The sequence below is a fragment of the Mastigoproctus giganteus genome, chromosome 10, assembly GCF_048544385.1.
Source record: "Mastigoproctus giganteus isolate SK-2022 chromosome 10, ASM4854438v1, whole genome shotgun sequence".
Taxonomy (NCBI): Eukaryota; Metazoa; Arthropoda; class Arachnida; order Uropygi; family Thelyphonidae; genus Mastigoproctus; species Mastigoproctus giganteus.
In genome coordinates this window covers 228,182,314-228,198,068 of record NC_143584.1, presented here as the reverse complement: position 1 = coordinate 228,198,068, position 15,755 = coordinate 228,182,314, and the positions used below count along the sequence as shown (strand labels likewise).

General features: G+C 36.7%; 1 protein-coding gene across 1 annotated transcript in view; it reads right to left on the bottom strand.

The window, feature by feature from the left end:
• The window catches only part of ric8a (ric8 guanine nucleotide exchange factor A), a 257,931-nt gene that overhangs the window by 96,026 nt on the left and 146,150 nt on the right, over positions 1-15,755 (bottom strand). The window contains exons 11-13 of the mRNA XM_090383331.1: positions 10,558-10,633; positions 9,418-9,470; positions 8,286-8,553 (exon numbers count right to left, since the gene is read on the bottom strand). Coding sequence (XP_090239457.1) covers positions 8,286-8,553; positions 9,418-9,470; positions 10,558-10,633 — 397 coding nt within the window. The remainder of the gene's footprint in view (positions 1-8,285; positions 8,554-9,417; positions 9,471-10,557; positions 10,634-15,755) is intronic.

Below are 15,755 nucleotides of genomic sequence, written 5' to 3'. Positions count from 1 at the left end.
ACCCAATAGTTATTTTTAATACCAGAAACTGTTTACATATTTTATTACATATTTACATAGAGATGGTATTCACATATCTATATTTTAGCAACAAAATGAACAACAGATTTTCAATACACAATATTCATTGAAGTCCTGCATTCTCTCCACCAGTGAGGACAGTCAGTCAAGGACATCTGTAGAGTAGATATGGCAAAAACTCCTTCCCCCAATCCCCTTCTCTCACCCGGGTTGGCCTAACCCCCTTTCGCCCAGTGGCTAGTTCACGGATTGAGCTTCATGACTGATTTGTTCAAGGATTCTTTTGGATACCTCAAAAAAATTTTGGTTACCCTGGAAAATCTTACAAGATCAAAATCCAGTTGCTGGACTAGACTTAGCATCCAAGTCAGGATGAATACATCTATGACTTAGAATGTGATGCATGTGAAAGTTTTTCAAAATTAGACACCTTATAACTGACAAGTAGGCAGTTCATTCCAGTCATTGACAATACATAGGCCAAACAAACTTTACGAGTTCCTATGAATCATTTACAATAATCTGCATTTATGCACTGTGGTTTTCTCTTCCATTTCAACATGAAAATTCAACTTGCTCAGCCCCTCCAATTGCCAAATATACTTCAGATACATCCTTCCCCAAGATGCATAGTTTCCAAGCTCTGAAACTCACATTTTCTTAGTCTCTCCTCATATTATTATACTCATTAGACAATTAGTCACAAATTAAACAAACATCACCAAGATTCTTTCTTTGCAAAGCTGCGTTTTGATCCATTTTGAATATCATACCTCAAGGTGATTCTCTAATGCATCCCACCAGTGAGGTAAAACTGACCAGTCTGTAGTTACTCATATCAGCCTTGATTCTCCTTGAGTTCAACAGTGACTTCATGATTAACCTAATGGCATGACACTCCTTTGCAGCCACCTTCAATACAACCCAATTAAAATCAGCAAACAGAGACTTATCCACTTTCAAGCTCAATAGTTTCTGTTGGAGACTTCTCTGTAATATTAATATCCTATTCTACAGTCCTTGGGTACATTAATATAATTATCTTCAAGTCCAAAAGGATAGGTGTCCAAAAGGACAAAGTATCTATTCAGATCACCAGCCACATTGGTTGTATTATGATTCTGTTGCCATTACACAAAGGTCCTATTTGATTTACTCTTTCCTCTGTGAATTACAAAAAAACTCCTTATTCCCATTTTTGGATAGAGATTTCAAATACTCTGACTTAGACTGCCTAACATCATCTGTGGTTTTTCACAAATCAACATAATTATATGAATCTCAGTCTCCCATTGCTCAAAACTATCATATGCTGTCAAGCTTGCTAAATCTCTCTTCATTTACCTTCACATTCTCCTTGTGCAGTATTTCCTGAAGAATACATCGAAAGTTCCATACAATTCAACTGTGCTTTCTCCCTTGTATATTTTGTCACCTTTGACTAGCAGAGTCCAAAGAAGTTCCGTATTCTAGAGGGATCTCATTTTTGAAATTAAAACCCTTTACAACAGAAATCTTTGTCATCATCCAATTTAGGATACCGCAGTGTCAGTTGTTTCCAACAGTTCTACTGCCATCCTATTTGTGATATTATCAAGCTCACTGGCAATATCCAGACAAAAAATATTTACATTATTCATGTTTTCCCTGAAAAGCTGTGGTAGCAACAGTGGAACAATTGTTACCTTTTTAAGGTAGCTTATGAATTTTAAATTTCTGTTTATATTTTAAAACAAAATAGAGGGGCAGAGGAGTTTAGAGGTCGAGAAAATACAAGACTATTACTGTATTTATTAATCACATGGGTCTGAACCATGTGATTAATAAATAAATAAAACAAAAATGACATTATGAAGGTTAGTATCAACTACCACTACTTCTCTTTCATGGATATGGCTGCAAGATAAAATTAACTGATCAAAATACAACCAGTGCTACATATACTGTAGCACTAGTTGTATTTTGTAACCCATAGAACAAGTAAACACAGGGCTGTGTTAGCGTAACTAAGAATAAAAACAGATGAACGTATACTTGCATGTACACCAATGCTAGGAGTATAGTAAATAAATTTTATGAATTTGAAGTGCTGGTCAAGACATCAAAGGCGGTTATAGTTGGGATATCAGACATGGTGTCACACAGATATAAGGAATGTAAAATTGGAATTTGGGGAGTACAATGTGTACGGAAAGGATAGAAAGGGAGGAAGGGTCATGCTGTTAGTTAAAAAACACAAAATCTAAGGAAGTACATCCAGCTGACATTGTTGGATAGTGCAGTATTGAGTCAGTTTGGTGTGACATAAGAATTGGGAAAGCAAACTTGAGAGTAGAAGTGTTTTATAGGCCTAATGACTCTGATGAGTACAATGAACAACTGTACACAGAATTAGAGTGGGCCAGTAAATCAGAATAATGGGGGATTTTAACTTCCCAGACAGACTGGAACTTGTGCTTGGTTGGTCTCACACACACTAGCAAGACTTTTATGGATTTACTGGATGATTGTTTTCTACAGCAGCATGATCAAGAGGCAATTAGATGGAGCAATACTCTTGATCTGATTATCAGCAGTGATTCTTCATGAATTAAGAATCTGCCAATAAAGGAACCACTAGGTGGCAGTGATCAGTGTACTGATGTGGAAGTTACTCAGATGTAACTACCGCCGACTGGGCTAGCTGGGTGGGTAAAGTGCCAAACCAAAGGTTGTGGGTTCGAATCCCATCTTGGGCTTGGATCAGAGCAGTGCAAAAACCTTGAGAGGTGCATTATGGCCACAGAAGACGATGCGACAACAACTAACAAAAAAAAATGTAACTACCATCATGGGTAAAGGGAAGGATTTTTGCTTTTATAAAGGTGACCGACCACATTGGTCCCAGTCAGTTTTTTTAAATTCTATACAGTGGGATCAACTAATGATGTTACCAACAGCAAATTTTAAATGGGAAGCATTCGAGGAATTACTACTGACTTCAGTAGTAGGGAAAATCATGGAGGCAATGATCAAGGGTGGAATTCAGGATCATTTGGATCGAATTGAAATTCTCAAGGATACTCAGCATGGTTTTGTAAAGGGAAAATCATGTTTAACAAATCTGGTTCGCTATTTCGAAAGGGTCACTCAGGAGCTGGATTTAGGAAATAATTTCGACATTGTTTATTTAGATTTCAGCAAAGCTTTTGACTCAGTCCCACACGAGCGGTTGCTTTATAAGCTGGAACAGGTTGGAATCACTGGGAAAATCCTTAGATGGATAGAAGGATGGCTTCAGGGCAGGAGGCAGAGGGTTGTGATAAATGGCTATTCCTCAGATTGGGTTGATGTAAGAAGTGGAGTTCCCCAAGGATCAGTATTAGGACCAATGTTGTTTTTAATTTTCATAAACGACATTGATGAAGGGATAGAGGGCGTGATGTCTAAATTTGCAGATGACGTTAAAATTGGTAGAGTAGTTAATGATTACTGTCAAGCTGAGCTTCTTCAGAGAGACCTAGATAGACTTCAAGAATGGTCAGAAAAATGGCAGCTGTGCTTTAATCCAACAAAGTGTAAGGTATTACACCTGGGAAACAGTAATCCCAAAATAACTTATTCACTTGGTGGAGTTCAACTAAACCCAGTACTGGAGGAAAGGGACATGGGTGTTACGATACGGTCAGACATGAAATTCTCTGAGCATTGTAAACAGGTTGCAAGGAAGGCCCATGGTGTCCTATCGATGATCTATCGAACTTTTGCAAGTAGAGATAGGGACATGATAATCCCATTATATAAGGCTTATGTTAGACCACACTTGGAATACTGTGTTCAAGTATGGAGACCGCACCTAAAGAAAGACATGTGGGTTGCAGAGTTTGGAAACTAGACACCTTAGAGGAGATTTGATTGAGGTGTTTAAGGCTCTGAGAGGCATCAGTAAAATGAATGAGGACAAAATTTTCAAGATTATAAATGATGCTAGAACTAGGGGACATAAATTCAAGTTACGGGGGGAAATGTTTAGATTGGACTGCAGGAAGTTTTATTTTAGCCAGCGAGTTATAAATTACTGGAATAAGTTGCCTTCATGGGTGGTAGAGGCCGACAGTTTGGGGAAATTCAAAGGTCATCTGGATAGTACCTTTGGGTAAGGGAAGCGCATAGGATGATAGGTTTAATTTCCTTTTTATTTATATTTTATTTTATTTATATATATTTTTTTATTTATTATTTATTATTATTTAGTTATTTATTTTATTTATTTTTTGTTTTTATCATTGTTTTGTTCGGATTATTTTATTTTTTATTTTTTTTTGGCTGGTGCAGCATAAGCCATAGGCTTTCTTGCACCATGCGGCCGTTACTAATACTAATACTAATAAATCTTGGAAATTATTAGGCTTTTCATACCAACTAAGAAATACTGTTCAAGTTTAGGCCTAAATGGATGTCAGATGAAGTAATGAGACATATGGCAGAGAAGAAAAATGCATGGGATACATACAAATTAACATGTGACACAGAAGCCTATGGTAGATATTGTTTGTTTGTTTATTTGGTTTTTAGGACCATTAGCAACTAAGGCCATATTGCTCCGGGATATGCTGTGGTCATTCCCTGACCTTTCCACATCCTCCATATTTGGTGGTGACGGGCTTGAACCCCGGTCTAATCAAGAAGCGTGTGCTACGCACTGCTGCTCCTTCCCACCTGGCTACGGAGGCGCTTCCTATGGTAGATATAAGCTAGTCTGTAATCAAGTCACAAGGGAGGTCAGGCAAGTGAAGGCATTTTTCTGAATGAGCATTTTGCATCTACATTCACATACAAGGAGTTATTTAGGGAAGAGAATTTGGGGAGTGGGGAACCTTCTCTGAGTCCTTGGACTTTACAGAGATATGAGGCGGAGTTGAACAGATGCTCTAGGAGCCGACCTTTACAAAAACACGTCCACACATTTGGAGCAAGTGGATGGGTGAAATGAGAAGGGTGGGGGTTTTTTTTTTTTTTTTTTTTTTTGGCTGATGCTGTATAAGCTTGCTTTCTTGCATCATATGCCTATGCTAATGCTATAATACCCACAGAATAGTAGTCACCAGCATTAAGCAAAAATGTTAGCCAATGTTCTTCCAGATTAGCCTGGTAGGTAGCCCACTTGGCTAAGAAATAAATGGTATTAGTTTTAGAAAATGATGCAAGAAAATAAATGTATACAGCATCAGCAAAAAAAAAAAAAAAAAAAACACCTTTCCCACATCAAATGTCCATTCTCACTTAACAATTTGATGTTTAGTTCTTCCTTGAATTTCTTCAAACTACCCACTTTCACAACACAAGATGGAAGTTGGTTCTTCCAACAATGAACCAAGAACTACCTCTGGCAGAAAGCAAATTTCTACATATTTATGCACTGTCTGTGTTGTCTGAGCAACAGGAAGGATGTCATCACCATTTAACTTCCTCAATCCATTCAAAGTCTTAAACACCTCAATCAGATCTCAATGCAGATACTTATTCTTTAGACACAGTTCAATTTGTAAACTGAAGCCTTTCCTGATAAGAGAACCATTTTGCTCCCGTCACTAATCTTGTTCTCTACACCCATCCCAGCAGGTCCACATCCTTTCTAAAATGAGCCTTCCAGAGATATATGCAGTAATCAAGATGCGGCCTAACTAATGGCATTATCCAATGGAACAATCACCTCCTTATTCCTGCATATCATATATATATATATATATATATATATATACAGGGTTATTCAAAATGAAGTCCGGGGTTTCAGTACAGAAATTGTTTGAAACCCTGGACTTCGTTTTGAATAACCCTGTATATATAATAATAAAAAATAATAAAAAAAACCCCATGAGCTGTCCTAGCAGCACTTCTGTACTACTCAGAGTTCTTCATATCTGATGGCACATTTACCTCCAGGTATTTTTGATTCTCTACTACCCTGAGTGTGGTAGTAGATTCTGGGATTAATGTTACCCATATGCAGTATCTTGCATCTGTCGATGTTAAACTTCACTTGCCACTTCTCAGCTGATCTGCTAATTTTTTTTTTTAATTCAGCAGATCAGCTGAATTAAATTAATTTATCTTCATTGGTACATTAATAAATATGGAAACAACAATGGGCAGATACTGAACTCTGGGGAACTCCACTAATAACAGTAGTCCAAGAAGAACATTGCCTATTGATGATTACTCTTTGTCTTCCCTAATGCCACACTGGGTATTAGGAGCAAGTTATATGGTTATTTCTTCAATTTTTACAGCAGTCCTTTATGCTATATTATATTCTATTCTATAGCTTTTCTATTATCTAAGTATATGATGTCAAAATTATTTTTTGGAACCAGTTCATTTATTGCTATATCATAGTATCCAATCAAATAGGTCAGACAAAATTGCCCCAAAACAAATGTTGTTGCTTCTTTGGGTTTAACGGCAAAAGGGCAACTAGGCCATAATGCACCAAATCTTAGGTGAGAAATAACATACAGTTTACTGAAAGGTTTATTTTCCTTAATATATATATAGTGCATTATAATATCTAATTTATTTGAGATAGGTAAAAATTCTGGCTACATCCGGTATATCTGCCCTAAACAAATCCATGCAGTGATCAAAGTATAACTGCATTCCTGTTCAGATTGATCCTACATTAGTTTTTTAATCAGTAACTCCATTGTTTTCCTTGGAATAGAAGTCAAGCTTGTAGTCTGTAATTACTTACCTCACCCTTTGCAGATACACTCGCAAAACTGCAGTTTTGCAAGTGTACTTCCACTGAATTAAATGATGCTCTCATAATTATGGCTATTTATCATGCACGAATGTAGATGCAAAATATCTATTCAGATTGTAAACAACCTGAGTTAGATCATCAATAGTCAAACCATCCATATCTAGCAGACCAATGTGATCCTTTTTCTTTTTTTTTTTTTTTTTTTGGGTAGTTGTTGGCGCATTGGCTTCTGTGGCCATAATGCACCTCCCAAGGTTTTTGCAGTACTTTGATCCAAGCTCGAGGTGGGATTCGAAATGTACTCAAGTAAAGAATCTTTTTTGCTTTTCTTTGCATTATTTGCCAGAGACTTCTTGTAAAAAATGCAAAGGTAAACTGCAGCCATTATCAATCCACTACAGGATGGAAGCCTCCTCGACGATTTATGTTGAGGGAAATGGACCATAATCTGCCACGCTGGTCCAGTGCAGGTTGGCAGATCGACCATATTTAGAAGTCAGGGGCTTGAACCCTGGTCTACTCTGTTCGTTTATTGGCTACTAGTAGTGTGTAGTATTAGTAGTAGTGTGTGCTACTGCAATGCCACTCATGACCGCTCGGCTACAGACACTTTTGTGATTCGATTGCAGAGCAGTTTATATCCAATGTACACTTTTCTATCACCTAATAATCTATATGCATCCTACAAATTTTTCTTCTCTGCCACAAGTCTCATCAGTTCGTGTGACATCCACTTAGATCTAAGCCTTTAACAGTATATCTTATTTGGTATGAATAGCCTGGTAGATCCTATGATTACTTCCCTTTAGAATTTGCTGTGGGTGACATCATCATCAGTTAGTCACACTGAATAGAATTTGCAAACTGTCTGTAGTTACTTTTAAGAAAGCAAAAGTCCTTTTTGCCCTTGACAGTAGTTACATCTTTTAAGTATATCCTACATCAATACCCTGTGATCACTACCTCTTAGTGGTTCTTTTATACCTGCAGATTCTTAATGCATGAAGTGTAGCTTCTGATAACCAGATCAAGAATATTGTTTTAGCTCATTCCAATCGTTCAGTACATTTTAATATGAAGTATAAATAGTGTGATACGATTTCAGCAATCAAATCACCTTAAAAACTAAATACTGTATATATACTACTGTACTTTTAACTACTATAATGTAAACAAACAAAACCAATGATTTTATGCTTTTTAAATATAAAGTAACAATGACACAAAAGCCAGGAAATAGGTAAAACAGAAAGAAACTGGTGTTTGGAAATTATGAGTGAAACAAAATGCAATACATAGCACCTGTAGTAGGGTTTTTTTTTAAAGTTCAGTCAGTCTATTTACCCTCTGCTCTGGTACAGTCAACTACCCTCAAAGAAATATTTAAAAACAACTGGATTTTTGAAAATTGTCATTGTCTGAATGCCAGAATTTTGAGATCTACTATATTAAAGCAAAAATGCAAATATAACAACAATATATAACCAAGTTTATAACAACAATATATAACCAAGGAAGTTACCTCATCCAAATTGTTCTTGTGAACATTACATGTGAGGTTGAAGAGCACTTTTAACACTTCACAGGCAAGGTCAACCTCACTATCCTCTAGACAAGGAATAACACAAGAATCACTATCACCGTGATTACTTCCACGTCTACTACCTCTGGTACTGAAGCGCTTTTTATTTCCTGAAATCTGACTAGTTCGCTCAGCATTATTCTTCAGTATTAAGTCAAGAACTTCCATTAAATATGTAAGGCCATGAAGTTCAGACCTCAACTTGGGCCTAAAAGTATAAGAAAGAATTTGATTACTAAACTATTTACATTAATTAAATTATATTTATTAATAGCAGTAACAATCTGGCAAGCTGTGTCCATCCAAAAAACCTGCTTTTCACATAATGAATGCAGAAGTCTTAGATAACCCAGCTGATGGTGCTGATGATTACTTCCCATCATCTACACAATTAAAACTCATCGTGATGAGAAACTATGCTAGTGAAGCAGTAGGAAACTAGTGATATCAAAATTACTGAAGGCTTTTATTAGAAAAACTAGGGCCTAAAGGCAAATAATGCCCCTAGGGTTGATGACATAAATTTTATAATTTTAAGAGAGAGAGAGAGAGAGAGAGAGAGAGAGAGAGAGAGAGAGAGAGAGAGAGAGAGAGAGAGCAATAAACTATTAAGACCAATGACAGCACCATTGTGCTGAAGGAAGATTCTTTTGGAAAGAATAAGTCCAATGTCATCAATCCATAATAGTGGTTCTAAGAATGTAGTGGGTAACTACAAATCATAGCTAAGTTAGTTCTTCAATGCAATTTAGTTTAAACACCAACAACTTCCTGTTCTGTGATGGATGAGAGAAACAAATGTTGTAATATAGTGTTCATGTTTTAATTCTTTAGTTTAGTTAAAAATAGGTTACCATCATTAATTTACAAATGAAAAAGAGGAATGGAGGAGGGAAAGAATGGGGGGGGGGAGAGAAAGAGAATTGGGCATTTAAAATGAGATAATTCATACCTTAAAGTTATAAAAAAAAAAGTTTTGATGCAAGAGAAATAAAAACATAAGGTAGAAAATAAAAATAATTATTTTTACTCTACTTAGAAAAACAAAAGGGCTGGTTTTCTGAATACTTACCTAGTTTCAGCACGTAGGGCTGTTAACAGGAACAACATTTTCATATCAAAATACTAAAAAAAAAAAAAAATAATAATAATATATATATATTTATATATATATATATAAATAAAAGCATCAGTTCTAATAGAATTTAAATAAAAACCTGCATTTTAATATTACAACAAATGTAAAATACAAATTAAATCAACAGCAAGAATTAAACATTTTTCCATACTGCATGTTATGCAAGTTTGTAGACTACTACATCAGTAAACAAAAAATAATTTAAAAAAAGAGCAAAAGTAAATCCCATTATTTAAAAACTTTACCAATACAAAAATCCTTAAATTATTTTATCAAGCAAAGGAGAAAAGAACACGCAAACTGAAGCAAAAGCACTAGTTCTTTTCTCATCTGGCACAGTACCTAATAATAATATAAAATATTCTTTAATAATAACAAGTTGAGTAAAGTGAAGCAACCAGGAGCCTTAGAAAACAGACAAGCAAAGCATTACATGAGAAACAAAACAAAAAAAAGTTGAAATTTGGAAATTAAGAATTTCTATAATTAATATAAAATTTGCAGAAAGTATAATTCAATTTTAAATGAGAATGTTTTTCTTGTTGATCTCTCTTTGACATCCATTTAGGCTTAAATGGATGTCAGATGAACTAATGAGACATGTGGCAGAGAACAAAAATGCATAGGATACATATAAATTAACAGGTGACAAGGAAGCCTATGATAGATATAAGCTGGTCTGTAACCAAGTCACAAAGGAGGTTAGGTAGGCGAAGGTAGATTATGAGAATCTTTGGCAAAGGATGCAGAGATAAACAGCAAAGAGTTCTTTACTTATGTAAACTCACTGATTCTTTTCAGAAACATTTAGAACGGAGTAATAAATGCATTCAATCAGGTGGAAATTACTTTGAATAACAATAAAACTATTGTTGAGCTCCTTCACTTTGTGTTCTTTTTAATGCACCAGTCCAGTAACTTTACCGCCAGAAGTCATAAATGACAGTTGAAAGTAGGACAAGAAAATAGTTAATCGGGTAAATCAGTGGTATCTTTGGTGTACAAAAAATTTTATATAATCTTATTACAGAAAAGAATATTTACATGAGGTGGGAGAAAGATAAAGCAACTTACCTTGACATCATGTGGAATTTCAGGGTCTTTATATGTTCTTAATCTTAGCATAATACCCTCTATACATCCATTGGAACTAAAAAAACAAATTGTTGAAAAAAAGATTGAAAAAATTTGCCATTTTTCATTTTAATATGTATAAATGAGATAAAATATATATTTATATATACTGAAAATTCCATTAATGTAAATCTTTATTACGTGATAAAATATTCTGATATATATGGAAAGCCCTTATATAGATACAGAACTGACTCAGCAAAAGACAAAAATATCTTTAAATTATATTACAGCAAATGTTTCAGATATACAGATTATTCCTCTTCAGTTTAACCACCTTCATTTGTTCACAGAATGAATGGACTTCAAAAAGGTACTTAAGTAGCACATAAGAATAAGTTTTCACTAATAAGTACTAATGTCTCTTCAATATGAATAAACTGTAGTTCCACCTTCTGTCTGGACACCAAAAGTCACCTGTTTCTTCCAGAAAGGGAGGAAAAGTTATTGCATTTTTCTCACAGCAGATCTCTGTACAGCTGAATATAGGATGCTGATGTCTCCGTTACCTTAGTTAGACTTTTTATTTTTTATGTGAACCCCAAACACGAGAGGTATTGGAATCTATTGTACTTAGTACTGTTCTTGGGTTGGAGTTTGAGAAGACGAAAAAAGATATTTGTTGACATTGTACTTGAACTTCTGTAGATTGTAATTTTCAGGAAATACGTATCAAGAAAGGTTGTTCCAGAAAACGGCAGTTGAATGAATAAATGAGGAAGATGAAAAGTTGTTTCTGTGGGTTTGAAGTTGGACAGTATGGATGTTGGCGGCACGTGTTCGGACTGTTTTGAAAGAGAAAGTGGGAATTATAGAAGCCAATTCAGAAGAACAGTGCCCATGGAAGTGTCTGTAGAAGAGGCATGCAGCAGAAACAGTACGTCTATGAGACAGTGAGTGGAGAGACTCTGTTAGTGATGAATCATTAATTAACCTAACTGCCCTCTTCTGAATGGAATCAAGAAGCCTGAGAGAGGTTTTGGGGGCACCACCCCAGATGTGGGAACAACATTCCATGGCAGGGCAGATTTGCGATATATACAGAGTGAGCAACTGTTTGGAAGAAAAGTAACGCCGAGAGCGAAAGAGAAAACCAAGTTTTTTAGATGCAGAGGAAGCAATATTTGTAATATTCTTCTGCCAAGGGAGATTAGAAGTCAGGGTAATCCCCAAAAGAGATATATCATTTTGCCTAGAAATCGGAGTGTCACTAAAGATAAGCATAGGAGCAGAAGAATCCTTTTTGCGAGATATAAGACAAGACTGAGTTTTAGAAGGGTTGAAATCAACTAAGTTGACTTTGCCCCACTGTAGAATTACCTGAAGATCGGCATTTAAGGAATTGGTAGCAGATTTTCGAGAAGTTGAAGCTGATTGAGCAGGACAAGGTTTCTCAAAATGGAAAGTGGAATGCAATGTGCTATCATCGGCAAAACTATGGATAAGATTTCCAGTTAATGGAAGAAGGTCATTAATATACAAGAGGAAAACAGTGTGGGAAAGAACTGAACCTTGGAGGACACCGGCATTAGTGGAGAAGTTAAAAGACAGAGAGCCATCTACCATCACCCTCAGTGAGCGATCAGAGAGAAAATTGGATAACCAATTACTAAAAACAGTTGGCAAACCATAAGATGGAAGCTTGTTCAGAAGACCTTTATGCCAAACACGATCAAAAGCTTTTGAGATGTCAAGAGCAACTACTTGTGTTTCACCGAACCATTCCACTGAATTAGTCCATAAATGGGTAACATAAGCCAGAATATCACCAGTGGATCGACACTGACGCAATCCATACTGGTGATCGTTGATCAGACGGAAGGTTTCTAGGTAGTTTAAGAGTTAGCAATTAATTGATTTCTCCATTACTTTAGAAAGAGTAGAAGTAATTGCAATGGGATGATAATTGGATGGGAGGGATTTGTCACCCTTTTTAGGAACTTGCTGGATATGAGCAAATTTCCAAGCAGAAGGAAAAACACCTTTGGAAAAAGAAAGTGAAAAAAGGCAGCAAAAAATAGGAATAAGTTCAGGAGCACAGGTTTTGAGAACAAGTGGAGAAATACCATCGGGACCTGGAGCTTTCTTAGCATCAAGATTCATCAAAATCTTTCTGACATCCTTTTGACGGAAGACCACAGGAGGCATTGAATGAAGCGTGTTGGGAATAGTGCGAGGTGTTTTACCAAGATCGTTAATGCATGAGTTTGGGATGCTAGCTGGTCGGTTTTATCCTTGGCTGAAGTGACAACAGAACCATCTGGTTTGGACAGAGGTGGGAGCAGAGATGGGCAAAATTTGCGGCCAATAGCTTTGGCAAGAGACCAGAATGCTCAGCTACCATTAGGGCAAGAAGCAAGTTTTCTACTCTTAGCCTGTTTAAACTCTAGTTTGGACTGATTAATAACTGCTTTACAATTGTTGTGAGCTTTGGTGTAGGCAGAAAATGAAACTGAAGAATTAGAAACAAGCCAATTACGATATGCAACATTCTTCTCTTGAATAGCCTTAGCACATTTATTGGAAAACCAAGGTTTAGATAAAGGATGAGATTTTAAAGTGGAGTGTGGGATAAAGGATTCCATTCCTGCAAGGATAATTTCACTGACACGATCTGAGCAAACGTTGACATCACAAGTTTTGAAACAATAATCCGACCAAGGAAAAGAAGTCTCGCAGGTCATCCCATTTTGCATTCTTGTAATGCCAAACAACACAAGGTTGGGAACTGCCACGAGATAAAGGTTCCATTGGAGAAGAGACAATCACGAAGTTGTGATCTGAAGTGCCTAAAGGATCTCTCACTTTGACCATGTATTTAGAAGGGTTGTTTGTGAGAAAAAGATCAAACGTATTGGCTGTATGATTAGGATTGTCTGGTATTCTTGTAGGTAAATGAACAATCTGTGCTAGCTCATTAGTAATTGCAAAAGCCTCAGCATTTCGACCTGCAGGGTCGGTGTGACTAGAAAACGGAAGCCAGCTGGAGTTGTGAACATTAAAATCACCAAGAAAAATTACCTCACTGTTAGGAAAGTTGGACTGGAGAAAGTCAAGTTGCAAAGAGAGGAAATTAAAGAGCTCCAAATGATTAGTGGGGTTGAGAGAACGGTAGAGACAACAGATGAATTTGACACAATGAGGTAGAGATTTTAAGCCAGAGAAGATCAAAGAGAGGAGATTCCAAATTGCCAAGTCTCTGACTGGGGATATCAGAACGGACATATGCATAAGTACCACCTTTGAGGTGAAAGGAATCACACAGCGAATAATTTGGGCATCTGAGATGAGCAGTAGTTGAATCAACCGATAACTGAGTTTCTGTCAGAAAAAGTACATGGGGTTTGGCAGACTGCTAGTGGAAATGGACATCGTTGAGATTAGAATTGAGACCACGTATATTTGTGAAATGAATTAGGAAGTGCTTGGGAGGTTTAGATCTTTTCGCAGATAAGCTTGCTCTATTAGTTTGACAATTCATGGTGTATTCAATAGTAAGAAAAAGTGGGTGGGACATGCTGTATGAAGTAATGAAATTTTTGGTTATGGCGTAAACGTGGTAAGAATATACCCAGATCCTTGACCTTGGCCTCGACGATGCTCCCCGCATACACACTACTCAGACTCTGTCCAGTCACTATCTGGCAGAGTAGAGATAGCAAGATTATACACTAGCTGATCCGGAAGGCTCCTAGAGAGTTACCAATAGGTTCGATCCGGTGTACTAACTAGTGGCCGGCCTGCAAACACCGTTTTAGAGCTGTACCCTCGAAATGTAAAGAACATTGGATCTCACCACAACATTCATCATAACCTCAAAAGTCATCAATCCTACTGCATGACGGAAGAGATAGGGAATGGTTGACCGGAACTTAGCTCTAGAGACTAAACATGGGTTCCACCACTTCAAGCCTCCAATAAGCAAAGTGGTGGAATTTCACCAGTTGATGAAAGTCATCTACCACCTAGTACTGCCTGGTAACATAGAGGGGCGGCGTTCCTCCATGTGGTGTGGATGCCACACCTCGACCCCTGCTTACGTAGGTTCACATCTGGGTGGTCACCCACCATGTACTTGTGCATGGAGGTTATACCCAGGATTACTAACAGTCCCACCATCGTGAAGGTGCAAGCAGAGGATTTGGCTGTCACAGGCCGTCTGGACTTTGACGAAATTGGGTCCACTTGACTTGAGTGTCACCCGAATATCAGTTCCACCAGCATTTTAGACTCCCAGGTAGCAAGTACAGCTTGTCTGGCATATCTGAGAGAATGTCTGTGACAACCTCAAGGACCTGACTATGCCATTCAAACTTGCTAGATGCTAAGGGAGAAGAGGTTGTGTGTGTTTAGGAGACCTTTTTGGTGAGGTTAGTGGTCCAAATCATTAGAATCAGGGGGAATCTGTTTTGTGATGACTGATTTTCTGTCGTGGTTGTCTTTTCTCAGAACTGAATAAAATTCATATGCTTAATGCATTGAATTTCAATCATGGGGATCTTCTTGCTAACACTGATGATTAAGGATGACTAATCAAATTCTTAGTGTTCAGTGAGAGCAGTTGAAGTTTTGTTGACATAATTTCAATATGTGCACATAAAGTTTAGCAGAAAATTGCTTTGAGTAAACAATTCTTTTTCTCATTTCTCGCTATACTGAAAATTTGAACATCCAACCTTGAACTTTGAGAGGGCACTTTTTTCACGAAGAGAACACTCGGTGGATTTTTAGCTGCAGTAAAGGGATAAGTATTCTTAATTTTTACCGTATTCTTCGTTAATTAACATACTACATTGTGTTTTCCTGAAAGATTACATGACATATTAAATAGGTTTTAGTAGCATTCGTTAGCTTCTTATTTTGAATTTAACCAGTGATTTTTACAAGTTATGACTCACGGTGTTGGCACCAATATTGTTGAGCTAGCCTCCATATTTTAGTTGATAAGAAATAGCACAACATATATATATTTCGTACGTTGGCATTCAAGGTGAACGGACGCGCTTAGACAGGGCTCCTCAGTTAAGTGGTTTACTTTTGGATAGTGCTTTTAAATATTTGATTTATTTAGATATTGTTGGATTATTTTGTTATAGGTTTTCCTGTAACTGTTTGATTTTAATAATATTATAGATATA